Source organism: Empidonax traillii, unplaced genomic scaffold (genome assembly GCF_003031625.1).
Source record: "Empidonax traillii isolate 1590-97213 ecotype Southwest subspecies unplaced genomic scaffold, ASM303162v1 scaffold1160:size199357, whole genome shotgun sequence".
Classification (NCBI taxonomy): domain Eukaryota; kingdom Metazoa; phylum Chordata; class Aves; order Passeriformes; family Tyrannidae; genus Empidonax; species Empidonax traillii.
The window spans coordinates 28,425-56,171 of record NW_020956353.1 but is presented as its reverse complement, the minus strand read 5'-3'; the positions used below and the strand labels follow the sequence as shown (position 1 = coordinate 56,171).

The 27,747-nt window shown below is 55.5% G+C and overlaps 1 protein-coding gene across 1 annotated transcript; it reads right to left on the bottom strand.

Annotated features, from left to right (window-relative positions):
* Positions 1 to 536: 536 nt before the first annotated feature.
* On the bottom strand, positions 537 to 26,108 carry RNF19B (ring finger protein 19B). The gene is made up of 10 exons (XM_027905524.1): positions 26,053 to 26,108; positions 11,881 to 12,567; positions 7,077 to 7,282; positions 5,211 to 5,355; positions 4,673 to 4,835; positions 3,915 to 4,029; positions 3,367 to 3,507; positions 2,937 to 3,144; positions 1,836 to 1,967; positions 537 to 1,344 (listed from the first exon to the last, which is right to left on the bottom strand). Exons 2-10 carry the CDS (start codon positions 12,456 to 12,458, stop codon positions 858 to 860), a joined length of 2,175 nt encoding a protein of 724 aa, XP_027761325.1. The 5' UTR covers positions 12,459 to 12,567; positions 26,053 to 26,108; the 3' UTR covers positions 537 to 857.
* Between the last annotated feature and the right edge of the window lie 1,639 nt (positions 26,109 to 27,747).

Here is a 27,747-nt window from a genome sequence, read left to right as displayed (position 1 = left end):
GTTATTCCACCTTCCAGCAATGGCAGAAGGCTGGGATCCAGCCAGGCAGCTCCAAGGCCAGGGGCTGAGGGTCTGGAAAGAGGCAGCTCCTCAGGGTGGGACACTGCTGGACCAAGGGCTGTGGGGACCCTCGCTTGCTGGTGGGAGACTCTCACTAATCCCTCTGCAAAGCTTGTTGCAGACACAAGGGGCACCAACAGCTTAATTACAGGGATAACCCTGGTTCCTGGGAGTGGTCTGGGGAAGGGCTTGGTCCAGGCAGAGGGACAAAAACATGATCCCCAATATCCCACCTGAGTCACCACTCTCAGCCTCCTCAGCTCCCATGCACCCAGCTGTGCTGGGAACTTGGCTTTAGTCCCCATCCTTCCCTTCCTTTAACCTGTACCCAGCCCTGCTGCACATGGAGATGGAGAAAAGAGACTTCTCCTCTTCCCAAGCCTTTGGGAACAACGTTCACAAACGCCTGAGCCAAGGGCAGAGGCAGCTGGAGGATTCCCCCGGAGCTTTGGAAAGGACGAGATGGATGCAAGTCCAATGACAACCAGAGTCTTTATTCCAAGAGTCCCTTAGGATGGTTGCAGACATACAGACACACGTACATATTTACACTCTTACACACCTCACAGACTTTGAACCAATAAATTAAAACAAAAAGACGGCGGGGGCTTTTCTCTTTTTTTGTTGTTTTGTGTTTTTTTTTCCTTTCCTTTCCTTTTTACGTCGCGTAAGAAACAGCAACTTCCCGAGGCGAGGCTGGGGAACCAGCTGGAGGATGGCAAAGAGGAGCCAGCAGGGACACAAGCCCGGCCCAAGACACGCAGTGGCAGCGGGTGTGCTGCCAGCAGGAGGACACGTCACACTCTGGCCTCGATGCACTCCAGTTGGACCATTTCATCCAGCCGGCAGCCCTCGGCTTGGGCACAGTGGCTCAGGTGGGCACTTGGGCTCTCGGCACCTCTAGCTTTGGGGGTCTGTGGGCAGCCTGCTGCAGTCTGAGAGTGGGGGGAGTCGCACTCGTCCGAGGTAATGTCCGGCACGTCGTCCGACTGGCTGTCGGAGCTCTCCAGGTCGCTCCGTATGCTCTCGGGCTGGGCCAGGGTGATGTCCCAGGTCTGGCTGGCAATGCAGTCCTTTTGCTCACAGCTTTGGTGTTTGCACGTCTGCTCCTGCTCGCCATCCTCTTCCTCCTCCTCCTCCTCCTCCTCTTCCTCCTCCTCTTCCTCGTTCTCTGCCATTTGGGTGTGGACATGCAGGGAGTCCTCTGTGCTGCTGCCACTGGTCAGCTGGTAGTGACTGGGTTTGGCTTCGATGTCCACCTGGATCTCCATGTTATTGCACTCCCTGCAGAAACAAGGGAGCCCTTGCATTACTGGGAATGGTTACTGGGTTCAACTGGGCACCACTGGGCACTGCACCACTGAACTGGGAGGATCACACTTCCCAAACACGAGCAAGATGCTGCTCATCGCCCCTTGGCATGCGAGGAACAACAACACTCGCTGCTCTCGGGTTCTCCCAACGGCAGCCAAGATCTGAGCCAGGAGATGAGCTGGGAAAGCTCCAGAGTCCCCCACGAGCTGCCAGGAACAGACCTTGAGGGCGCTGGGCTGCAGATGCCCTCCTCAGGCTCCACACCACACATGGGGGCTGCTCCCAAACCGTCCCCAGCCCTCCTCCTGTGCCAGCAAAAGGACTGATCCGCTCGCCAGCGGCAGAGGAGCAGCCTGGTGCAACTACAGTCATCCCACCGCCCACAGCAGCGCTCACAGAGCGCAGATTTTTTCCAGGACACCCACTACCAACGCTCTTCTCACCATTCCATGTCCTCCTACCTGTCCTGGGGGTTGTAGGAGCTGATGATGGAACCAGCCATGGCTCGAGTGCTGGCGTTGTCACTGATCGCCCCCAAACTGACCGAGTCCTTGGGGAAAATCTCCTTCTGGACATCTGCCTGAACTTCCAGCCTGCAGGAAAAGAGGAGGATTCCTTAGAAATGCTTTAAATATCCCTGAGGAGCACCAATCAGTCACTGCTCTTCGCAGGAAAGCGAGAGGCCCCGGGTGCCGGTGCAGCTCGGCATGGCAGAGCTTAACCCCGACAGTTCCTCTCGTACAGCCACATTTTTGGCTCCATTTAGGCAAATTCATTCTGTTTTCCATGACGGAGGTAAAGTGGTGTTTACATCCAGTGACTCACACGGCTCCTGAGGAAGAACCGATTTCCACGGCTCTGGCGCAGGGAGAGCCGTGATTGCGTCCCGGCTGCCATGTCAACACGTGTCTCTAATTACCCACCCAACTGACTCACAGGCAAGCTGGGAGGAAAACTGCGCTGGAACCTCCTGACTTGGAGGGCAGTGGCACCGTTTGCTGCAGGCCAGCGGAGAACAGGGAGCAGCAAAGCCTCCAGGTTGGAATGAGAGGACTGGAATAGCTCTAAGCAGGTCACACAGGGGTCTCTGCACTATTCCAAATTAACCCAAAGCAGCAGCTCTGCAATTTTAGGGGGCTCAGTAGGGACAGGAACTCATCTTCTGTCCTCCTTGCCAGAACCGGTCCGGCACTGAGTCCAGAAGCAGCCTGATCACAGAATCATGGAATGCTTTGGGATGGAAAGGACCTTAAAGGTTATCTAGTTCCATCCCTCTGCCATGAGCAGGGACACCTTCCACTAGGCCAGGTTGCTCCAAGCCCTGTCCAGCCTGGCCTTGAACCCTTCCAGGGATGGGGAGTCCACAACCCTGGCTCCCTGATCACCCTGGGTGATCTGCTGGGACTGCTTACTCTACGACAGACCAAGATGCAGAAGTGCTAGGACATAACTAGGTCAAAGCAGGACCGCTCCCAGTCCTGGAGAGCTCCCCCAAAATAAACCTGCTCAACCAACACCGCCCCTTGGCACCCCCTGTGTTTTTCCCAGCAATCCAACCTTACCTGCTGTACTTCCCCTTGCTCCCTGAGAGGACCCCTCCGCTGAGGGTGCCCCCAGAGAGGGCAGCAAAGCTGGCTGTCTCGCTGTAGTTGCCCTGCATGACGCTGAGCCCGTCCGTGGGGCTGCCACTGGTGCTCAGGACGCTGGTCAGCCCCTCGATGCTGCTCTCACCGATGCTGGGGTTCTTCAGGGCTCGCCAGGCATCAGCCACTGCAGGGGTGGAGAGCACAGGGGTGGGAATCAGCATGGGAAGTGATGCCTCACGCCAGGCAGCCTCCTGTGACACACCTGGTCACGGCAAGACTGAAGCAAACACCTGCTTCTAGCCAGGCCCAGGTGAAAACACACGCTCGGATTTGGGAAACGTCACGACCCCCGAGCGTTTCACTGCAAAGGGGGTGTAACAGCCCCTTCCCCCGGTCACCACGTTACCTGTGATGGGTCCATCATCTTCATCAAACTCAATTTTCACCCCTTTCCCATTGGCTGTGCTGACCCCACAGCCGCCGCCCCGGCACAGCGAGATGGGCACGACGCCGTAGACGTAGGCCAGCATGATGGGCACCCCAATACCTGGAGGGGAGCATGTGCTGGGTTAAGAGGAGCTCAAGGCCGAGCTGTGCTGGGCAGACAGGAAGGTTTTTTTGGGGTAGGGACTCCCTCAGTTGTGTTTATGCTGCTTTTAAAAGGTTCTAGTTCGCAGTTTCACAGACAGGCGGAGAAGGAGCCCTTTGTTTGTGCAGAATGAGGGAACCCCAAGAGCACTGAACCCATGGGACAGTGGCCATCAAAGCAGTCCACGAGTGAGGGACAGCTCTGTGTGGCAAGGGACACCAGGATAGGCTGTGGCTGTGCCCAAAACCACCCCCAGCAGCACTCTGCAAACTGCCTTTGGCCACCCCCACCGCACAGGGTTGGGCTACCCACTTGTCTCGGTGGCTACTGGCCCAACAGAAGGGACAGGGACTGAGCCCACTTACCAACACTGACAGCAGCGATGACTGGGGAGGCAATGACAGACAGGGTGACCCCTCCAGTGATGGCCAAGTTCCTCTTGTGCTTAGAGGTTTTCTTCCCCTCATACCTGCTGTGGATCTGATGGAAGGAAAAGCACCAGGTGAGAACAGCCCGGTCACGACCCAGAGGACATCAGTGTCTGATTTTACAGCCTTGTCAGCTGTGTGAGCCCTTAAAGAACCTCTTCTCCTCATAAGATCAGACCTAGCAGGAGGGTCTGCGCTCAAGAAAAAGCAGCAGTTACAAGCACAGTGCTGACGTGCCATTTCTTCCCTCTCAGCATCCCTTTATCAGCACAGACACACAGCAGCATCACACAGTTCGAGGCAGCAGGTCAGCACCAAAACACGAGTGGTTTAAGCACGGCAAGGTGTGATGCTCGGGGTCCAGCCACTGTCCCACAGGGCCCAACATCACAGGATGGGCTCAAAAGGGACCAGGTTTCTCCTGGGGTGCCCCTGGGTTAAAAGCAGAGGCACAAGAGCACTGCAAAATACATTTGGGAGGACATGAGCCTGAAGGGCTATGAGGGCTTATCAGCCACCACCCCTCCCTCTGCCCACACAAAGCCCAGGAGATAAGACAAGCTCTAGCTAGAAAAGACAACTGAATTTTGGTTCTGTTGCAAGATCCACCCTTCATTATCAGCTCTAAATTTCTGGTCGGATGCCTCAAGCCCAGGGAACGCCCTCCCCCAAACCCTTCTGCTCCCCGCACTTACCTTCCTCCCCACATACACGGGGATGCCAATGACCATGGCAGGAATGGCGATGCCAGCAATGAGGGAAATGCCCACGGGAGCCCCGATCAGCGTGCCCAGCTGCCAGAGAATCTTCTTTTTGCGACTCCACGGCTTTTTGCCCCAGAATGTACAGCCAGAGGGGCTTTGTGGGAAGGGAAAAAAAGACGACATTAACACTCCAGCAATTCCTAAAACCCCAAGCTCGACTTGCACATAAATAAACCCCAAAATTCAGGAAGCAGGCGGACAACACAAAACAGGTTTCTCTCTTCTTTCCCCCCCATCAAGATTAATTATCAATCACATTACTGATTTTTGGCACGGAAGAGCACCCTCACACTGCCAAGTGTGGGAACAAAAGCTCTTTGGGTCAGAAAGAAGAAAATTAGAGAGACTGAGAAGATTGACCGCAGAGGCAAGCGGGGGGGTGAAAGCCCAGCACGCGCAGCGAACCCCTCGGAACGGCCCCGGAGGCAGCGCCACGTGGCTGTGCCCAAAACCGCCCACTCCTCCTCACCTGAGGTAATGCAGGTCCGAGATCTCCTTCATGCAGAGCCAGCAGAACTCGCAGCCGCACACGGCGCACGTCATGTGGTTGCAGCTGCCGTCGTTCATCTTGATGATGTAGGCGCTGCAGCGCGGGCACGGCTTGATGTCGTCGGCTGCGGGAGGGAAGCAGGGGATGGAGTTGGAACCTCTGCCGTGAGCAGGAGGAATCCACAAGGGGGAATCTCAGCATGGGAGGGCACCCCCCTGTTTTTTTTCTGTGCCTGCAGAACACTTTTGCTGACCACAGGTGAAGTGGGGGGGTGTCGTGTCTTTAGTTCATCTTTGGAGCGAGATGATAACGCTGATGGTAACACCTACCCCACCATAGCCCGGGCAGCAGGGACTGAGAACCACAGTCACTTTAAAAGCTCACCCTAACTTTGAACTGAATGTATTCCAGGACGTGCTTAAGTGCTGGGAACAAGTCATACCTGCCCTGTGCTAGCCAAGGCAACAGCATAAGAACGAGCCATGACTGAATTGCTCCACCGAGGTGACTCACGGGCCAAGAACAACAGAACAACTGGGAGAACAGGCATTGGAAAAACACCAAACCCAGCCTTCTAGGGCAGCCAAAAGGGGACTGGGGTCTGCAGCAGAGGCTGCCCAGGCCCCAGTTTGCTGCTGGCAGGGTGGGATAAGGGTCTTTCATCTCTTCCTTAACTCAGGCATCATCTGACCGTGGTTATGCAATGGCTATGCTGTGGTTCGGGGCTTTGCTGGCCCCTGCGAGGCTCAGCAAGATGAAATCCAGCTGCTGAGACCAGCTCACACCTTATTAATCACCACACTGGATCCAGCAGAACAGGGTGAGGAAAAACCACTGTCTCAAAAACCTCCCTTTCCGTGGCTAAGTGCCCCTCCTGGCAGAGATCTCTTTAACAGGGTGAAAAAAACCTCAGAAACTGGTTGTGTTTCTTTTTGCTGGCTGGTTTGTGCCAGAGACTGTGGCAGTGTCTCTGCTGTCCATTATCAGGGCTCTCTAACTGGGGCATGTTGAACCTCAACATACCACTAAGCCACCTCTGAGCCACCCACGACAGCTCCATGCTAAGTGAATTAACATTCAAACTCCTGCCCCAGAAGGAAAACCAGGGTGTTTAGTTTGGGGGTAGGGCAGGGCTTTACAGAATGGCCTCACTGCCCACTTCCAGAGTCAATACAGTTATTTTTAAGGAACACAAACTCAGCAGACACAGCAGCTCCTACCAGGCAGTGTAGGAGCCTGTGGGTTGGCATTTTTTTGGTACCTGACATTGCTAACACCTAACAGTGCACAGAGCAAGGCTCCCCACACTCAGCTGGGCATGAACGCTGCTCTTCATGACCACAGCAGGCAAACTTGAAGCTGCAAGGGTAAAAAGTGACTATTTGTTCAGGGTTCAGATCAGCAAAAAGCGAGAACATCCGAGATCAAAAGAGCCACAAGCAGAGCTGGGGCGGATGAGGGGAGCTGCTGTCACACAGAAGGACCCAGAGCACATCATCACCTACTGATCTGTTCAGTGCTCTTGGGGGAGCCCAGACATGTTCTAACACACAGGGGGAAGGGGAAATGACTCTGAGTTTCACAGCTGCTCTCCCAGTGGCAGCTGTAGGCCCTCAGCTGTGCCACGCAGGGCACTGACACCCCAATGCTTTGAGGGGAGGGGGTTTTACACAGAGGCGCCTCTTCCTCGGCTTCACACACACAGAGCTGCAGCACCGAGCAACCAGAAAAAGTCACGGTGTGATTCCTGGGGCTGCCCTGTGCAGGGCAAGCAGCTGGACCTCAGTGACCTCAGTGGGTCCCTCCCAGCTCAGGACACCCTATGGAAAACACATGAGTGCATACCCGGCCCGGATTCCTGTCCGTAGCTGAGGCCCGACGTGTGCTTGGTCCGTACCCGCAGGGTCTGTGCCCGCTGCTGGCGGGCCATGTCGCAGGTTTGGTTGGGGTGCCATATCTGCTTGCAGTGGTAGCAGAACTCCGTCTGGCAGCCGTCCCTCTCGCAGGTCAGCTTGGGGCAGCTGGCACAGCCGTAGGCAATGACCGCGTAACTGCAGGGGGAACACGCCGGGGGGGAATTAGGAAAGGACAAAGTTATCAAGCCAGAGCCCAGTGATCCTTTCATGCAGGGGTGCCCGGGTTGGGGCTGCCTGAGCTGCTCTGCTCAGAGCAGCTGGTTCGAGAGCTGCTGCCAAGACATGTGCCTGGTACCCCCGGAGCCCACGGCAACGCTGCCCTCAGGGCAGGTCACCCAGAGCCCCCAGACAGCCCACCCAACCTCTCCCACCTCATTTCTGATCACTGGTACAGCAGCCTCCACGCCAGACACATTCCTGCTCCCTCCAGCCCTGTGGCTTGCACTGCAGGGCCTGAAATTAAGCAGTGCTAATTGGGTTACTCGGGGCAGAGACCTTTCATACAGCCAGCCTGTGTTGCTGAGTTCTCTCCTCTGTAACTGCTGGCAGTTCTCACTGGCAATTCACACAGACCAGATCTGTGCATGGTGTGCCAAATTAACTCCTTGCTGCTTCTGCCAACTCAGGCTCCTAGGACAGGCTCAGGCTGCTCTTTCCAGGCACACACACATACCCCAGTTCCTTAGGACAGGTATATGGGTGGATGCTGGACGGTCTGGAGGAGTCTAGGAAAGCTGAGGTTGTCCTGGGCACTTCTATTAACTGAATAATTCTAAAAAAGTGGGATATAACAGGGGATTCCATGTTTAGCTATGTATGTCAAGAAGCAAGCTCCTGTCGATCCCACAAAATTTCCTTTTCCAGAGAGTGCTGAAGAACAACACCCTGCCTGTGGGACAACACAAAATGTGAGTAAAACCAACCAAGAGTGCAAGGCAGAGAGGCCAGGCTCAACCAGCTCACTTTTGGTTCAACCAGTGACACTTCCAGGAAGAAACGTCCTGTGTACACAAAAGTCTAAGCAGCATCACCAAGCACCGCAAGAGAAATCTGACTAACACAGTCACTGAGGATGAGGCTGTTTCCATTGGCAGGGGCTGACACGAGCAATTCCAGAAGTGCCTTCCCAGCTCTGCGACACCCGTGTGGCAAAAGGGTATTTTTGTTGCTCGCCCTCAGTATTTTCGTTCGCGGCCAGAGAGAATAACTCCTATTTAAGGCTTTATATTTAGGGCTCGTGTAGCTCAAGTTTGTGTTGCCTCTTCTCAGAGGCAGCAGCGTGAGAACCGCTGAATGTGTCATACCACAATGATTCATATCCCGTGGGAGTTCGAGCAACTTCATCCTGCCAGGCTACGACGGAGTCGCCAAAGAAACAACATCTCGGGGCCAGGAGGCACGACTGCAGGGCCTACGTGTGCAGCAACACACCTGCACCTCAGCCCAGCGTTGGAGGGACAGCAAAGCCTCATCCCTGGACGTGGCCAGGGCTTGGAGCAGCCTGGGCTTTAGTGGAAGGTGTCCCTGCCCGTGGCAGGGGGTGGGATAAGATGATCTTTAAGGTCCCTTCCAACCCAAACCATCCTGTATGATGATCCTATGATACAGATGGCCCAGGGGTTTGGGAGGGACGAGCTCAACCCCTATGCATCTTGTCTAAGGGGTATCCCACTAAACATCCTCACCCTGCCACTATCCTGCAGCCAAAGACCTTGGCAAAACAAGAAGGAAAAGCTTCTTCTACCCAGCTGTGTTGTGACACTGCTATTGCAAACCATAACTAGGCTAGGAAAGCTCAGTGTAATATATTAAGCAACCCCATACTCCAAATTAACTCCTCACTCAAAACGCTGGGGTTTTTTTTAAACACTGGAGAAATTAAAATCATCATCACTTATATTTTATTGCTGGAGCTGAAATGACAAATATCGTGAAGAAGCCCACAGCTGCGGGGAGACAAGCTACACAACTGTCTGTTGGGGAAAGAAATAACACATCTCCACGTCAAGGTCAACTAGAAAGTGGGTTTTGAAGGGTTATGCTTTGGAATAGTCATGGCACTCGATGGCCAGTGCATTCCCCTCTTCCCCTGACCTCTGACACACCCCTGACTTAAACGGCCCTTTCCAGGCTCAATCCCAGCAGATGAGAAGGGAAACTGAGTTTCCCCCCCAGAGTGTCTCCCTGAGACCCCAGGAATCAACACAGCTCTTCTTCCAGCCCACTCCTTGGATGGCCACGAGTTGCCTCCCTCCCTCCCTCCTCCTGCTCATTCACAGAGCTCAGCCTACACAGCTCCATTTCTCCAAAGGTCCTGTTATTCTCCCAAGCTTCTGGGAGGGGTGCATTGTGACAAACACAGCGATACCACCTGACCGTGGCAAGGGGAAAAAAAAACCCCGAAGCTGCAAACACAGAAAACGATTTGTTTTGCGATTGATGGCGCATCAATTGACCGGCGTTTCCATGGCAACACGCACCGGTGTTGTGTTGGTCCTCCTCCCCTTCCCCGCAGCACAGCCAGGCTCTTTCATTTACAGAGAAATTTAAAGGAAAGGCTGTGGCATGCGAGGAAGGCGCTGGACTCCGCGTGCCACGCGCCCAGGGTCGTGTCTGCCATCGCCCCACAGCCCCCTGATGCCACCACCTTGGCGGGGGTGACACCCAAGGCTGTGCCCCCCAGCCCTACAAACCTTGTCAGGGGTGCCACCCAGTGCCAGCCACGGGCCGTGCCCCCAGCCCTCCTCTACCCCTCCCGTACTCCAGCACTACTACAGCAGGGGAAAGCCCGCTGTAAATAATTCATACCCTGATTTTACATAAGCGCAGCCACACAAGCTCTGCTGGGAAGAATGAATAGGGTGATTAATTCTTCTCCCCGCCGGAGGGCTGATTCCAACAGCCTTTGTTCCGAGCGCTACAGACACACCAAGCAGCGCTGGTCCACGAGGCTGCCTGGTCTCCCAACAGCCCCAGGGTCGCTCCTTGATGCTCTGGGCAGCTGGGAGGAGGATGCTGTGCGTGTCACCTGGCTCATCCTGCTCACTGACTAACCGGGGAGGAGGCTTTTGCTCACAGAAAGAGCCGCGTGTGTGACACCAGTCTGTCCAAAACCCCTCAAAGCAACGGCTGGGTTGCTGTGACAGAGGCAACGCCCTCCGGGCCGTGCTGGCTCCTTCCACCCAGCCAGCCTGGGTGACGTCGGCTGTTTGTACACCTTATCCTGAGCACAGATAGTATCACAGCAGTCAAGGAGCTGAGATTCGGCGAGCAGGAACCGGATTTTCTCTAGCTGGTTACCAGCAGGGGCATTCCCTCTGTGGCAGCACAACCTGCTCTTATCTCTCTGATCTTATCCCCAGTGCTGGTGAAATATCAAGATCTCACACTCGATTTGGCTCCAGAAAAGAGCAAAGCTGTTGTTTGCTTTTAATGTCACCCTCTGAAGGAACAAGCCCTCATACAGGATGCTCAGAGGCCGTGAAATGGGTAACCTGAGCCAGGTTCACTGATTTGCATAGGATGCCTATTACAACGCTTTGATTAAATCTTCACAACCCTCCCACCACCTTTTCCTTTCTGACTACTAGGTCAGACTTTCCTTTCATGTCCTTGCTGCTCAGAATTGCCATCCAGGCTGAATTCTAGCTAAACTTCACAGCACTTCTCTTAAGTTTCCCAAACAAAGCCCTTTTCCAGGCAGCTTTGGCTTACGCTCAAACAGAAACCAACAAGAGTTCGTTGGAAGGAAACGGGAAGAGAAAATGAAAGCAACACGCTCATAACTACACAGTCATCACAGTTGGCTGGGCTGACTTCTGGACAGACAGACACTTCCTCACTTAGGCAACGGATAGTGAGTCAACATCACTCCTCTCTGCCATGTATTCAACGTCCTCACTGGGAAATAGTGACTGTTTACAGTTTCTTCTTCCCCACCGTGAAGGCTGCAGCGTGTCCCCATGCACTGTGCCCATGGCTCACAGCGAAACATGCAGCTGGGAAACTCCACGCTTCCCATTTGTGCAGAAGAAAAAAGGTTTCTGTTAAATTAGGGAAACGATGGCTCAGCTAAAACCCCCTTCAAACCCTGTCACTCGTGCCCGATCTGCCTGTATTTCCACAATCTCCAAGGTCAAACCCTGGTGCCCTAGGGAGGTAACAGGGATAGATGGAGTGTCATTTTGGTACCCAAGGCCCATCAGCTGTCCTGAACAGACTGCTGAAGCAAAGAATGTCTGCAGTGAGGGCTCTTCGTGGGACTCAGTAGAACAGAAGTGTGTACGGGCAGCAACACCCCACTGGGGCTGAGCTGCCCCTTCCTTTGCTGTCCTGGGACCCAGGTGGGGACAGGCAGGACAGCAGGTCCCAGGGCCATCCCACCTGGAATGCCATCCCAAGGACTTGCTGGGGAAAGGCAGCATCCTACTAGGACAGTGGGATCACCCAGCTGTCCCAGGACGTGCTGGGGACAGGCAGCACCCCTCCAGGGCGGGATGCCTCCTTTCCCCAAGACATCCCAGTATAGATGGATGGGGCAGCACCCCACGGGCACAGTGGGTTTCCCCCTCCCCGGTCTGTCCCAGGACGGAAGGGGCAGCATCCTCCGGGGACAGCAGATTCCTCCTCCCCACGCCGTCCCAGGGCAGAGGGACGGGGCAGCATCCTCCGGGCACCGCAGGTCCCTCCTCCCCAGGCTGTCCCAGCGCGGAGGGGCAGCACCCCGCACTCACCCGCAGTCGGGGGCCGGGCACCAGCGGCAGTCGGGGTCGGCGGCGAGGCACCGGCGCAGCATGAACTCCTCGTACTTGGCGACGAGGTGCGGGGAGTCGTGCAGGAGGCGGCGGATGTCGGCGGGGTTGAGGCGCTCGCTGCACTCGGGGCAGCAGATGTTGACGCGGGACTCGGTGATCTCGATGCGCAGGTACTGCCGCAGGCAGGCCCCGCACGACCGGTGCGGGCACGACAGCAGGCGCGGGGCGTTCTCCGCCGGCTGCCGCACCAGGCACAGCGGGCACTCCAGCTCCTCCTCGCCCTCCGGGACCACCGGCGCCTCCTCGGGGGGCGGCGGCGGCGGCGGTGGCGGCGGCGGCGGCGGCGGCGGGGCCGGCGGGGCGGTGGGAGCCGGCGGCGGGGCGGCGGGGGGCGGCTCGGCCTTGGCGCGGCGGCGGCCGCCCGCGGCGGAGGCGGCGGCGGCGGAGAAGACGCTCTGGAAGGAGAGGCGGCGGCGGCGGCCGGGCTTGGGGCACTTGGCGGCGGCCGAGTGGATGGAGGAGGAGCGCGGCGACTCGGAGTCCCGCTCGGAGCCCATGGTGGCGGCGGTGGCGGTGGTCACTCGGCGGCGTCCGGGGTGGCGGCAGCCGGTCGGTCCCGGAGCTCCGAGCGGCTCGTCCCGCCGGGCGCTGCCTCGGCCGCGCTGTAACGAGAGCGGCGCCGGGGCCGGGTGAGCGCGGCCGGCCCGGCCCCGCCCCGCCATGTCCCGCCCCGCGCCGGGCGCGGCCGCCGCCGCCGCCATTTCGGTTGTGGGCAGCGCCCCCGGGCAGCGTCGGAGGCTTCGTGGCGGTTCCCATCCCTGTGCCCGTCCCGCCGCTGTGGTGCCATGGGTGGCTCTGAGGCGTCTCAACGGGGTAGAGCTGAGAGCCCGCTCTGCTTCTCGGCTCCCCTCAGCGCTCCCAAGGCGCCCCATCTCCCCTCAGGGCCATTGCTCCCCTCAGCGCCCGACTTCCCTCGGCAACCCAGTTCCCCTCAGAACCCCCAGCTCCCCTCAAAACCCCATCTCCCTTCAGTTCCCCACCTCCCCTCAGTGCTCCGGACTCCCTTCAGCTCCCCATCTCCCCCCAGCATCCCCATCTCCCCTCAGCGCCCCGGCTCCTCCTCAACACTCGGCCTCCCCTCAGTCCCTGGCTCCCCTTACACTTGAAAGTACACAAAGATCAAGCATCAAAGAAGATGTGAAAAGAAAACGTGTATTCCACATGTTGCAACACCCTCACTGGTTCCCCTCAGTGTCCCGTCTCTGTTAGGACAACCCTCTCAGGCACATGGTGGGATTCTTGGGGTGCCCTGTGTAGGGCCAGGAGTTGGACTCGATGACCCTGATGGGTCCCTTCCAACTCAGGATATCCTATGATTCTATGACTGTTGTGCAGAAAAAAAGGTTTCTGTTCCAAACCTCTAGGGAAGTTTGCTTTTTAACATAGGCCCTGTTGGAGGTGGGGGTCTATAACCTCAGGATGGATCTAAATCCATTCGCCCCACTGGAGCACCTTGTCCCTCGCTGTGTGTCCCTCCTTTATAACCTTTATGAAGATCATGTGGAGATTTACTCACCCAGGGAACTCCTCCCCGAGGAGTGCCGGGTTCAGAGGCACTGAAACTACAACCCACATTCCTCCTGCAGTCATGCAGAAAGTTAAAAGCCTCCGTTTCCTTACAGGGTTCCCCGTGCCCACAGGGGTCTGCCAGCCTCATCTCCCATCCAAAGGCACAGAAGCTAACGGGAAGGACACTGCTTATTATGCAGAGGAGGCGAAGCAGAAAGATCTGCTGTGTCTACGAGGAGCCTGTTAAATCAGCACAGAAGGGGCTGCCTTCCCTTAGACTGTCATCTCTGCCTGGACAGACTGTGGTTATTCATGTGACAAGTGTGGCTCCATCACTGTCTCTCCCAGCTATCGCTGTTCCTGAAATAATTTCTCTCAGGAAAGCCTGTTTGCATTGTTATTACCAGGATCCCTCCTGGCTGCCGAGAGCCCTTGTTGGTGCCCCTGGGATGGGAACAAGGAACCAAACCCAGCACGACAGTTGGAAGCACCTGGATTTCAGTGCTCGTGCTGCCTGATTGCTGTAGGCAAAGACCCTGTGTCTGTCTGCACAGCAGGGATAATGTTGACACTTCCCTGTCCGATGGGTGAGTGAAGGCATAAGAGCACAAATGAAGCTTCCTCCTCACCTAAATACCCTTCAGTAATCATGCTTTTCCCTTTGCTTTTCCACATTAATTCTGTGCCTGCCATACACCCTCATTTACTGCTTATCCCAAGATGTCTGCTGCGCCCAAGTCCTTCCCTGGAGGTGACATTCCCCAGCTCATCTGCTGTGTTCTGGCATTCCTGCCACCGCACACATGGCTTTGGACCAGCTGGAAGTTTTGGACCACACTTAGGATTGGCCTCAGAGTGGTAAATTCCTGCCTGGGATCAAGAACCCTGTTAATTAGCAAGGTAATTTGGCAAGGGAGCCAAACAGCTCTGCTCCAAGAGAATCTGGGATGCTACAAGGGTGTGTGTGGAGCACACTGTCCCTGGTCCCTGGCAGGTCGTGGGCAGGCATGAAGATGCTTTAGCATCTCCCTGACGCTTGTGATGTGGAGCTCCCAGAGGGAAAGGACCCTCTCCCCATTTCGCTGTTGGGAAAGGAGGGCCAGAGCAAGAAAGGAGAGATGTTATATTGGTGTAAAACAAGATTATATTGAAATTAACCGTTCCTGTCTGAGGCAAGCCAGGTATGAGGCATCTTTAAAGGGCTGTCGCTGCCCATCTGTAGCAGAGACTGTCTCGCTTTGATGATTTCACTCGAAAAATCACACTCTTGACTGAAATAGAGAAACCTGAACAAGACTCGTGTGTGGGACGGATCTCCCAGACAGCGCTCTGCCAGCTCAGCCCTGCGTCCTCTGCAGCGCCAGAGCACAGACTGTAACTAATTGTGGGAAGGTTTCAGCTCAAAAGCTAATGTGAGACAGGCCTGAATTACCAGTAGTGCAGACACAGAGAGACAGAGAGCAAAACCATCTGGAGTTCCTGGGAAAAGCATCGGCTTTGCAACGTGCTGATGGGGCAGAAATGACTCTTCATTGCCTTATATGAGGAAAATCATGATACAAGCAGGGCTGGGAGAGGCCAGGGTAAATCCAAGTGACTTCAGAGCCATCTCTTCCCTTTCTCCCAAGCTGCTCAGACCTCTTGCCAGTCTTTATAGGTTTGAGGGAATTCAGTGCTTTTATGGAGCTCAGAGACGCAGAATTCCAACTGTCCGGACCCCGCCGTGGTCCAGACATACCAGCTACTTCAAAATAAGTTCTCCATGGCCAAGGTGTTTCTCCGTGGAGAGTCTTGATAGCACTTGCCAGGAAGAGAAGCTCCTGCTCAGCAAGTTCCTGACTAGCAGTTTGAACCCGGTAGTTTGTTTTGATTCAAACTGTGGGGATAAAAAACTCGAACAACCCAGCCAGGAACTGGGGCTGGGAAGCCGGGAAGGAAAGGGCAGGGAAACAAGCTGCCAGAGAGGAGAGGAAAGAGACTGATTGGCAGTGAGATCAGATCAGCCCCTCCCCGGGGCTGCAAGGAAACAGTCACCAGTCTGACTGTTTAACTCAAGGATATCTGAAAAGATAAACTGAAAACAAACAAAAGGAAAAAAAAATATAGGAAGAGGGGAATTCAAATGCTGCAGCGAGTCATTCCACAAATCCCAGCTCCAATAGGCAAATTTGCTTCTGCTTATGCTGGCAGAAAGCTGGAAGACTGCTGACTTCCGACCCTGCTGCTTAAATCAGGGCAGGATTTGGCACAGGCCACTTTTAAAGCTGCCTGAAAATGCCATATCTCCCAGGAAGGCTTCCAGGGAGAAGAAGGCTTTGTCCAGGCACTGGTTGGAGCCACCCCACACTGCCCAGTGCTGTTCCCAGCCTGGATGGAGCCACTGGGGGAGGCTGAGCTGGGCTGAACCTGATTTTGGGAGGCACAGGGCCCCTTTCCAGAGAAGTACCGTGGCCACCCACACCCCAAACCCCCCCTACAAAGCAGTGACAGCTCTGCCGCTGTCGAGGAGGAAGAGTCTCTGGTGATGTAATGAAAATTCCCCTCGGTAATTCAGAGAGTGAAAGCGGAGGGTGCCTGCCGGGAAGGGATTGTGAAACTCAGACTGGGAGTATTTGCATGGGGGAACTGGGGGTGTGCCTGGCCGGGAATATTGCTGTGGTGGGACACTGGCAGGAGGCACCTGATAAAACAGAAACTCCAGCTCCTACCGCATCCCCTTTGCCCACCCCCCTGCCGTTCCTGATTACCCAGCTATCACAGGTATTGCTGCTCTCATCCGTGACCTGCAGGACACAGAGGGATGTTGAAACAGCTATTTCAGGGCAGACAAAGATTCAATCTGCCTGAAACCTCCGGGTCATTCAGGCATAGAGGTGTGAAACCCTCCCTGGCACAGACTGTTTTCTCTAGAATTCTGTGGGTCTCCTCGGGGTTTCTTCCACATTTCACAGGCGGGGATGGGGGGGTTACTCACAGGGCACAGGCTGTGTTGTAAAGCAGATAGAGTTTAGAGGAAATCCAGCTCGTGTTGCTGCTCTCTGAAATAGCCACAGACACGAAGAAATGAGGGAAGGAGTGGAACAGCTTTACAGCAGGAATTCTTCCTTGTTTTTGGACAGGGGCACTTTGGAGTGACTCAGCTCTGGTTTCCCTGGGCAGGCTGAGACCTTTGGCCCTGCTGGGATGGGACAAGCAGGGTTGTTAAAGGGATCCAGGAACATCAGGATTCCCTGGTGCCAAAATGCAGGTGGCAGTTTCAAGGGTCTCTCTGCTGAGAACCCACCACAGGGCACGGCCAGGTACATGCTGTGACACCTGAGAGGTGCTGTACTCACAGCATTTAGAGGAAGGTGACAGGGACAGACAGATCCAAGTAGCACAGAGGTATTTTAAACCTCTCAGAGGGGCGGTGCAGGGTCTCTTCCCAGCTTCCTGCCCTGAAGAGTCGTGCCAGAAGCCTGTGGCCTTCCTCACTCCTCTTTTTGGGGGTCTCAGTTCTGCCGTGTGCAGAGCAGGGATGTCAGTCTTGCTGTGTCCAGGGGATTCAGCAAAGCTTAACCCCCAAAAGCCTTGAGCTGCGTGACGAGGGACACTGTGCATTCACGGGGAGCAGCTGTGGGTGCACCAGCTGAAGCTCATTGGGGTCATTTTCTGCCAGGCCCCCAGGGAAGCACTGTGTTGTAATGACATGCACTGGGATCGTTTGTCAGAGAGAGATGTCATTAACGGCCCTCATGTCTCTCCAGGGAAGACACCAGTGGCTGGGGAGGGCTCTCCCAGTGCGCACATTGCTGGGTCTATCTGGTTAGTCCGTGTTCTGTTTGCTTCTCATGGTCCCCTGAGATGTGTTCAGGGAAGGAAGAGATGATTCTGCTTGGACATGACAAGGACTGACATGCTTTTAAATGAAGAAGGAAAAGGCAAGAGATGGGAGCCTTGGGATCAGAAATGCAAGGCTCTTCCAAGAGGATTCGCTCTGGTTTAGTCTGCGGTTACACCTCCCCTCCCCTCCATCTCCCCATCCCACTCCGCTCCCTCCTAACACCCACACACACACAGCAATCTTCCTTCCACTCCCTGCTGTGACTTTCTGGGGAAGATGCTGTCATGTGAAATCTTGGGAGAGAGTTACCACATGGAGCTCTCCCAGAGCACCGTCCCTTGCAGAACGGGCCTGCAGACGGGGGAACGCTGCGCTTCCCCCTCCTCGAAATCCTGAGAGCTCCCGTGGAGGGGGGAGCGGGGAATCATCTTTGTAAGCTTGGGAGCCGCCCACACACATGGCAAGGCTTGTCAGCAGCTGATAAAAGAGGTGGGAGGTGGGGAGATTTTGAGGGGGAAGAACGTGGAGGCTCTCATGCCCACAGAGCTCCCCATCCTGTCTCCTGCGGGGCTCCAGCAGCCGGGAAGGTCATGGGCCTGACCCTCTCAGTGACACACATGCATTGAGAAGAGACCCCAATTAGGGACTCACATAACTACTGTCTACTTCAGCAGTGACGTAAAGGTGTAGGAAGCATTAAGCAATTACTTATAATAGTAATCTGACATGCTTTTTCCCTCTACAAAAGGAGCATTTCCTTTTGTAATGAAAGCACAGGCTGTTCTTTGTACACCTGCGCATTCACGGCTGTGGGGATGGGAGTGACAACGATCCCCGCTCTCCAGTCGCTCTTACCAGTGACCTGCTACCCTTAATGATGGGAGATTTATAACTGAGAAGGTTTAGCACAGTAGGGTGCTGCCATGAGAAAAGGGCCGGTCTGTTCCCTACGGTACCAGGGAACAGCCAGACTCCCTCCCCACCAGAGTCGTTAAACAGACAATTACGTGTTTGGTGTTGGCATAAACACAGGCAAATTAGTCACTGGAGGAAACCCCAGTGCCTGTGGTGGCTGGCTGTGGGAGAAGGTGGTGGTGGCAAACACCTTGTGACAGCAGAAGGCACCTGCCTGTCGTGGGCCCACTGTGATGGGTGGTGGCGGCCAAGCACACAGGGGAGAGCCAGGTGCCACCAGCAAGAGGAGATGGCAGGGCAGGGCAGGAATCCAGCACTGGCTCTGGAGTATCTCCCTGATGGCAGCTGTTTTTCGGGGTGCTCAGCATCTTGCAGGACACGAGCAAACCCGGCCACAGCAGAGGCAGAAAGAATCGAGGTGAAATCTTCAGGAGGACCATTCATGGAGGGCTAAGGAAGAGTTTGTTCTGCCCTTCAGAAGGCAGATGCAGAAATCAGAGCTCTGCAAGGAGAAGAGAGTGAGGCACTGGCCTGGTTTCCAGGAAAGGAGAACAGTGTGTCACAGAGAAGGCATTGAAAAGACCTGAGGCTTCTGCCTCAGCTTTCTGACTTACTCCTGCAGACACGTGGGTGTTTGGGAGTTCAAAAGGCTGGACTGGAGGCTGTCCTGCAGCTGGCAGAGGACAGGAAGCTGTGGGCTTCTCCAGAGCTGCTGGAGCATAGACCACAGTGTTCGTGTCTCTGCTGGAGATCCCCGCTCGGCTCAGCATCTCTCCCTACAGCGCTGACCTTTGCAGTGGGAGTGTGGGAATCTGAGCTGGATGGGAAAGACTCGATACAAGGCACTAGCTCAAATGCCCAGATCCCCCAAAAGACACTGGCAGCCCTTCAGCAGCATCTCAAAACCTCACAGGATCTCTGACATCCTTTCCAGCTGGTGCATCCCGCAGCACAGGTAGGGCTGGGCACACCGCACATTTCCTCCAGCCGACCCACCCATTTCCTATTTTCTGCAGACATGACAACTAGTGAGTTAATCCTGCAGGCCATAAACTAAGCTGTATTAGCAGACACCATCTGTCCTTTTTCATTTGCTGATGCACGACCTATTTTGCTGTGTAGCGGAGCAGGCGCTGCAGTTTCGGGGCTTGCATGTTGCAGTGTCCCTGTTGCCAGGGTATAATCCACTGCTCGCAGGGACCTGCTGATGGGAGAAATCTCCAGTGAACTGAGCACCAGTGGGACCTGCTGTCGTGGGCAGGTGGTGGCTGAAGCCTGTCCCTGTGGCTGCTTGGCCTCAGAGGAGGTTTGAGCTTCAATCCCACAAAGCACCTGAGAAGCTAAAGGTCTCAGCAGAACTTCCAAGGACAAGAGCACAGCTGCCCTCAGCAGGGTCTCACCTTGCCTGAAGCCCCTTCAGCAATGGCCATGTGGAGGGCGCTGTGAAATAACACCCTCTCAGAGCCACCACCCAAATTTCAAAGCCCTGGGGCTGGGGGCACAGAAAGCAAAATAAAAGTGAAAGGGGCTGTTCACTTTGGCAGAGGGGGAAGACACATCCACACTCCCTCACTTGCCGTGGAGAGACCTGAATTGTTCAGGTCTCTTCAGGATCATCTGTGAGAGCAGGGGCCCTGCTGTCTCCTCCTGGGGACACACACGTGGTGCTTCTTTCCCTGAGGAACAACCCTCCACTTTGTCCCAGAGGCAAAGTTTCCAAAACACGACAACCTCGGCACCTGCAGAAGTGCCGTGACACAGGGATCGTTCTCATACCAAAGTGGGGTTCGTGGGAACAGGCTGTGGGGTGAGCTCAGCACTCCAGCCACACTGCTCTGGCCTGGGGTAAGTCCTGTGGGTTACAGAACTGAGTAATAGCAATCATACCAGGACAGGGAAAGAGAGGAAGAGAATTCTTTCTTTAGCCCTCTGAGGGGATCTGGTCACGTCTTGGAGCAGCCTGGTGACCCTTGTCTGGGTACAGAAGTACAGACATTGTGAAAGGTCATAAAACCATCAGGATTTTTCCAAGCCAGTTATCGCTATTTGACTTAACCAAGTCTTGAAGCAATTCCAAAGGTTAGTGCTTTGCTGCAAAAAGCCTCCTGAATTTACCAGCTTTTAATTTAACTCAGCGCGGGTGGCAGAATTTTCCCTTGAATTCTGAAACAAGGAGCCAGGAAATTCTGTTGTTTGCTGTAAGGAATCAGGGAGGGAGCTGAGCACAGGGGCTGGGTAACAACACACTCATCTGTTACCCAGAACCACTGATGGTCACTGCTCGCTGACCTCTGCTGGACTCCCAAAATCAGCCGGGGAATTTTCAGCTTCCTGTCTCACTGGACGAAAGAGGAAGAGAGAGTGGAAGGGATTATTCAGGCTGACCTTGGCCTTAGCGAGACCATTTCTTTCTGAGTTAGCTCAGTTGCAGCATTTGGGCTTTCTGAGGAACTCTCAAGTTGCTGGGAAGGATGTGGCCCAAGTGCCCCCACTTCTGTGCCATCAGTGCCCTCTGAGTAGCCAGTGCTGACTGGAGTCATTCCCTTTTCCTGCTAGTCTTGCTCTTTTCTCTGAGAAAGCGGCTTAAGCTCTGAACCCTGGGGTTTCCTACCCTGCTGCAAAGTCTCATCACCTACAGAGAGAGCTGACCCCTCTGTCAAGCTCTGTGCCCACAGTTTCCAGGAGCAACTGCTGTCTCCTTCCTGCCTCTGCTAAGCTTTGCCCAGTGGCAAAGGGCTAGGAACAGACTGGCAGTTTGGGGTGTAAACCCCCACAGCAGGACTGGTCCCAGCGCTTCTTCTTTCTTTCTTTGTGCCTTGGGAAGAGAACAGACTCAAGAATTATATTGATCCGAGTCCAAGAACAAACATTCCCCCTTCACAGGCCACAGCCTCTCCTGTGTCATGTGAGGAAGAGAAGCAGGGAAGGGCAGTGCTTTGCCAAGACCAGAACGTGCCCAAATCTGTGAGTGCTGTCAGGAGCTTGGGAAGGGGAAGAAAGAGCCCGTGTGGTCAGCCCTGGAAAGGGCAGTTCCTGCCGAGAACTGGCTGGGGAACATTCCCATTTTCCTAACCAGCAACAGCTGTCAAAAGGGGAAAGAAGAGTGATTGTGGACCCTGCCAGCAGCACCTCTCATCTGCAGCCGGGATGGGAGAGCAGAGAGCTCCCAGCACAGCCCTCTGGCCCCGCAGCAAGGAAAACGTGTGTCATTTTCCAGAGGGCTGAGCCAGCACTAACCAGGTGGGAAATTTTGAACATGTGCTTGATCAGGGTTCCCTTGTCTCAGCTGAGATCTTTCCCCAGCCCGACCCTTGGCTGCTGATTCAGTCCATGGTTGCTCCCCTCGTGCTCTGCTCTCTCTGCGGCTGAACAAGGGGGGCAAAGGGAGAGGGGAGCCGTAGTTTGGTGTGTCCTTCATTCCTGAGCCATCATGGAAAGGCAAATGGGTTTTGTTCTGCTGGGGTTTGCTGCTGACCCACAGCCTTCCTTCCCCCAGGCTGATGCCATGACCACAATCTCTCTGACGTCTCTTCAAGCAGGGCCCACCTTTACCACAGCCAGGAAATTCCTCTTCTCCCTCTCTCCTCTCCCTCACCCCTTCACCACCATGAGAAACCCTCTTCCCTCTCTGAGGCTTGTCATATGTGGGTTGCCTTAGCCAGTGTTTGAGCAAATTACCCCCTGTGCTGCCTGAGGCTGGGCTGTGCACAGCAGAAAATTGAGTAGGAGGTTTCTGGGGCGATCAGTGTGCACTGAGACCTCAAATGCTTCTCTGAAATCAGGCCCTGCTGCTGCTCCAGAGCAGCCTTCCAACAGGGAGGCAGAAGCTATGACCGCCTCTCATCTGCCCAGCCTGGCCATCTCTGATCCAGGCTGCCATCCCAGTTCCCCCAAGCACCAGGAAAATCCAGTGCCTGACACTGAAACAGCAGGAGCTGCCAAGAGCCTTCCGGCTGCCTCTTGAGTTCCAGGATCCCTCCCCAGCTCAGCCCTGCAGTCTCTCAGGGGGGAACTGTCAGCAAAACCAGCCCTATTTAACCGAAGCAGAGGCAGCCTGGCTTTACGTGGCCTCCCTCTGCCTTTCCCTGTTCCCTTGGCATCATCAATTCTTGGGGAAAAGCCTCTCAGGGCAGCGCCGACTCCTGCGCGTCCCCCTGTTCGTGCAGCTCAGCTGCAGCAACGCGCTGGGGTTCACGTGGCTCTGGGTCCTGCCCCAGCTATTCCTGCCCCTTTTCCATGGATCCCCTGCAGGATTCACAGCCCAGCACCCAAGGGTGCTGCCTATCCCCAGACCAGTGCTCTCAGCATGGGATGAGCAGCAAAAGTGCAGCTGGAAAAGCTGGCAGTGGACGTGGAGCAGAGCCCTGTCCCTGGGCTGAGGACCAAGAATGCCTCTTTCCCATCAGACACGCCAAGGCTTTGAGTTCTGCCAAACCCCAGTGTTTGTTCCTGCCTTTGGCAAGCGAGGGATGGCAACAAAAGCATGTGCGAGGCAGAAGGAGTTCAGTGAAGGAGGGAAGTGGGTTTCTCTTGGGTCTCAGTGACCTTTTCTGGTTTGGAAAGAACAGAGATGTGCAGAGATGCTCACAATGCACAGCAAGGCTGTTTCCACTGCCGCAGCAGCAGAACAAACCCCGTGGCCTCCTTCAGTCACAGGAAACTGGAGCCCAGAGACACAGCCCAGCCTTTGGCTGCTGGGATGGAACCACTGGAAATCCAGCTCCAGGGAGTCGGTGCCTTTGCCTGTTTGCAAGGAGAATTTATGTGCAGCCATGGAGCCTTTCTATGGGCACCTCATCTTCCAGCCCTGTTCTCTGGGACACAGCTCCTGCTGCGTGATGGGAACAGTTTTTTCTTCGTCTGGCACCGGCTGAGCCAAGTTCTCTTGGAGCCCATGGACTGGGAGTTATGTCAGCAATGCCCTTGGCCACGAGGATCCCATCGACTCTCCTCACCTCCCTCCTTAGAGAAACAAGCACAGAGAAGGAGCTGTTGGAGCAGAGCCAAGAGAAGGGCTGAGACTGAAGAGTCCAATAAATCCAGCAATTTCTCCATGTGCTTAACCTCAGAGAGAAAAAGTGACGCTGGCAGGAGGAAGGAAAAGGAGTGGGGCTCTGTGCAGGTAGGTCAGGAATGCACCTAAATCCTCCCAGAGCTGGGAGCCAGGAGCAGGTTTATAGCAAAGATAGAAGAGCTGATTGGGAAAGCTGATTTGGCCAAGGGGATAATATTTCTGTTGGGAAGCAGCGAACTATTGATTACTCAAGTAACCTCAGCTACTGAACAAACAGCTACCTCAGCAGAGAGAAATTTCAGCCTGGGTTTAGGGAGAGGATCGAGGGGACTCCAGGGCGGCCCAGGCAGAAGTGGGAATGTGTGTTCCCACTCCCCTTGACTCAGCTGCTGCCCCGCCTGCTCCCAGTGGTACCAGATAAGGTGTGAAAACAAACACAAGGTAGGTGCCTGTGAGTGCCCCAGCCACGGGAAGGGCAAAATGTTCCCTGCAGTGGAGTCGTGGCCAAGACGGACTGTGGGCTAGGAAGGATTAAAATGTCTCACAGGACCTGGCTCAGCTCCCAGGGCCTTCTCTGGACACTGGCACAAGGGCAGCTCCTCCTGGCGCTCCAGGTCTCTGCAGAGGCTCAGAGCTCCCCAGCTCTTTTCCCAGAAGGGAGCACAAGTTCCCATTTATTGCATTTCATTATTATTGTGTGTCTGGCAGTGACAGGCTGTGATAGGGACCGAATGCACAGGTAAGAGCATGGCTGTGAAAGGGGGTCACATGGAGGCACTGGGAGCATGTCAGAGCCTCAGCTGCTGCAGCTGATGTGCAGATGCCAGACTATGTAATATTCACATGATCATCCCTTTTGCAGTGTAGGCAACTATGGGGGAAAGCAAAGAGAGCCAGCTGAGCCACGGAGAAAGTCAAGGACTGGGAGGGTTGACTTGGCCCTCCCGCTCATAGGAGATTCTGGTGCCATTCCCCCACTAAATTTTGAATAGCCTTGAGGAAAAAAAAAAAAAAAAATCAAGTTGAAACACGACTTTGAAAGCAGTCCCACTGCCGGCCGTGCAGAACCACAACCTCAGGGACTGAAACTGCAGAGCAGCAGCGCTGACTCCTCCCTGCACCCTCCCCAACCTGGCCCTGAGAGCCTGGCTCCGGCCGTGCCCGGCGAGGTCCTGCTTGGAATGCCAGGGCCTATCCCGGGCTGGCTCCCTCCCAGCACAGCTGCCCTGCGTGGTGCTGAGGGTTGGCACAGAGCTGCTGATGGGCCCTCTCCTCCCTGCCTGCCCACGCCAGAGGCACAGGGCACAGCTGGCCACGCCGCCCCGGGGGTGACAGCACTGCCTGGCACCCTCCACGCGTGGGGCTCCGACCCCTGGCTCCCGCAGAAGCCCCACAGAGCCGCACAGGCTGGTGCTGTTTGCAGTTTCCACACCACAAGCAGCACCGTGGCCACCTGAGCCACTCCCAAGCGTTGCCTTTATAGACCCAGCGCCGGTGGTGCCTTCGTGGGCAAGGATCGTGCATCGCGCAGCAATTGCTTCCCTAATTAAAGCCTATGTGGGCTCATTACTGCAGCTGTGCTCTCCCACAGGCTCTCCAGCACTCCTGGATGCATTTCTCCACGGCCCCACCGCTGCCCCCCCAGCCCTTCAAATGACTCCAAAAAATGTGTTATTTCAACAAAATGGTTGGGACAGGAGCAGTGGCCTCTCCCTGTGGATTTCAAACAGGGTTTTTACTTTGTGCCTCTTCCATCTCCACCCCAGTCCCGGTTTCTGACACCAACAGGGGTTACCAACAATGGGCTTTTGACCCCAAATGTACTTTCCTCAGCCAGATGCACACTGAGGATCCTAACAGGCCCAAATCAGGTTGGCACAGATGAGTGGGTGCTACCAAACTCACTTTCTAGTTTGCTAATGCTGCATGTAGGCGTGGAGTCCCTACATCGCGTGGAAGCGGAGCTGGTGAGCCCACCAGCTTTTTCGAGCATTAAGGAACTCTTGGATTAGGAAGAAAGATGAAATTCCTCCCGGGGAGGGGGGGTTGGCACTGCTGGGCTGCTGCAGGGCACAGAGGTGACCGTCACCCTTGCTCCCTCCACCAGCAGATCGGATCCCGTTATGCAACCGCTGTGCTAAAAGGCAACACGACATCCAGAGAGGTCTCAAAGACTTCGTTATTTCGCCTTCCAGGTCTGCAGATCCCCAGGACCCACATCCAGAGAGCTCCTGGCAATGGCCATGCCCCTGACTGCCTTCCCCAGAGGTCCTGCTTGCTGCACAAGGCAGGGTAAGTGCTGAGGCTGCTGGAGATGTACACTTTGGGATTCCCACCCCAACTGCGCTTCTGGGATCGGTCCCACTGCTCCAGCTCCCCTTACAGCCTCCTCTAAGACAGATGTAGCTCAGGGGACAAGGCCTCCAAACTTCTGATTCATTTCATCAATGACCTGTGCTCTAATCCCTCAGGAGAACTCTGCTCCCCTTTCCTAGAGAGGGACCAGGGCTGCTCCCCCGTCCCTTCAGCCTGTTCTGGAGGCTCAGGTACTCCTGGCTCTTCCCAGCACAGTGCCAGTGACACACGCTGGTATCCTGAGGGGGAAGCATTTGCACCAGTTCCTGCACCAGCCAGCCGGGCTCTGACCTGGTCTCGCTGTCCGAGAGCCAAGCCCTGCTGTGCCAGGCTGTCCGGGCATTGTGTAACGTTCCTGCTTCCCAGGAGACATCCCGCAGCACATCACCCAGAGCGCTGCCGAGGCAGGCGCTGGTCTTGCAGCCTCTCGCGGAGCCCACCCTGCCCCGCTGCCCCGGAGCATCTCTTACCTGTCCCCCGGAGCCCACTCCCGGTGCAGCGCTCTCCCCTCCGCAGTCTCCCCGCTCTCCCTTTCCCACTCCCCTTCCCTCTGCACCACCTCCCTGCGTGATGTCAGCGCAGCCCGGCCCCCGCAGCCTCCCCAGCGCACCCATCGCATCCCACTGCTGCTTTCCCTGCCCAGCGGTTGCCACAGCGACAGGAGGGGAATCCCATCCTCCGGTCCTCCACCTCCCAGGGCCTCGCTTGGTATCACCCACTGCAGCTCTTCCTCAAGAGATCGCGGGAAGGGCAGGGGGGGCAGCAGCAGGGAACGGCCAGTGATGGCCTTGGCCCAATATGCCTGGGGGAGCAGGGGCAGTCACGGGAAGCACGCTCAGAGCAAACAGGCTCTCGCCTTGTCCACAGTTCCACCCGTGCCCCCTGAGCTCTTCCCACCTTTCCACCCCCTCCCTTCACTGCTCCCAGCCTGTTTTTTGTTCCTCAGCCCCATGTGCTCGCTGGTTCAGGGCTGTGCCAAGTGCATGGTGACTCCCCCCAGACCAGGATCTGAGCCACTGCCCGCAGCAGAAATCTCTGCAGTGACTCCTCCTCGCTCCCAGGTCAAGGTCAGAGATCAGGTAACGATCAGAAACTTTAAACCAGCTCCAAACCAGACCGTCAGGAGTCGGTGGGCTCATTACCACTAACCACAAACCCACAGTGAAAGGTTCTCCTGCAATTCCCGTCGCCGAAGGTTTCGTTGGGAAGGGAGAAGGGCAGATGCATTTTTAGGTCTGCAGCACATTTTTAATGGAAAGAGATGGCCCAGGGCTTTCATCCCTCCCCCCATCCAAGATGCTGTTTCTTTTCAGCAGAAATACTGCTGCATTAGAGAACAGGTCACTTCCTCTATCAGTGAGAATTCAGTGTCCTATTTGATGCTGGTCCTTGTGCTATAAATAGGAATTTTCCCCTTTTATAGCTGCTGAATAATTGTGTGTATGAAATATGAACACAGTTTTCAAAAGAGTGCCTGATAAGCAGCTTGCTGGAACGAAATGGTTGAGCAGAAGGAATTTACAGCACCTGCAGAGCATCTTGTGCTGTGGAAAACATTCAAGGTCAGCGTGAGAGAGACGGGTCACAGCACAGATCCAACTCCACAGCATCCCAGCAATCCATTTCCCACTCCACACTCAGGAAAGGATCACCTCAGAGGAGCAGCAAGGCACCTCCATCCCACGGACCAGAAAGCCAGGAGGAGCAGGCAGAACAGGTTTTTGAAACAGCAGGCAGGGAGCAGAGGACACGATCCCAAACAACCAGGAAGAGAGCAGTTTAACATCCACCATCAAAAGGAACAAGGGAAGAACGCCACAAACGCCAGGGAGGCACAAGCTTGGCTTCAAAAGAGGGAGAGTGGCAATGGGAGGTACAGAGAGGTAATGAAGACACCTGAGCACAGAGACTGAATGGCGGAGGAGCAGGAGAGCCCAATTATGCTGGAAAAGCAGTAATTTCGGGAGGAAATGGGCATAGGCAGCCCAACCCTTTCTGGTGCTGGGCCACGGTGCCTGAACCAAAGCCCTGAACACCAGCAGGGCTGCGAGGAGCGTGGATAAACAACTCTCCTTCAGCACACCAAGAGCAGCCTCCTGTGGGATACCTGTGGGTCAGGGTCCCTGGGGAGGCAGGAGAAAGGGAGAGCAGGAAATGCTCTCATTCCCTG

What these genes read in the sequence shown, in the direction of transcription:
- RNF19B (XM_027905524.1), bottom strand. Translation starts at nt 12,458, where the DNA reads ATGGGCTCCGAGCGGGACTCCGAGTCGCCGCGCTCCTCCTCCATCCAC. An exon ending in TGCCCGGCCCCCGACTGCGG is followed by an intron (nt 7,283 to 11,880) that starts GTGAGTGCGGGG and finishes TTCCCCCTGCAG; the next exon opens with TTACGCGGTCATTGCCTACG. An exon ending in TCCTACAACCCCCAGGACAG is followed by an intron (nt 1,345 to 1,835) that starts GTAGGAGGACAT and finishes TTGTTTCTGCAG; the next exon opens with GGAGTGCAATAACATGGAGA.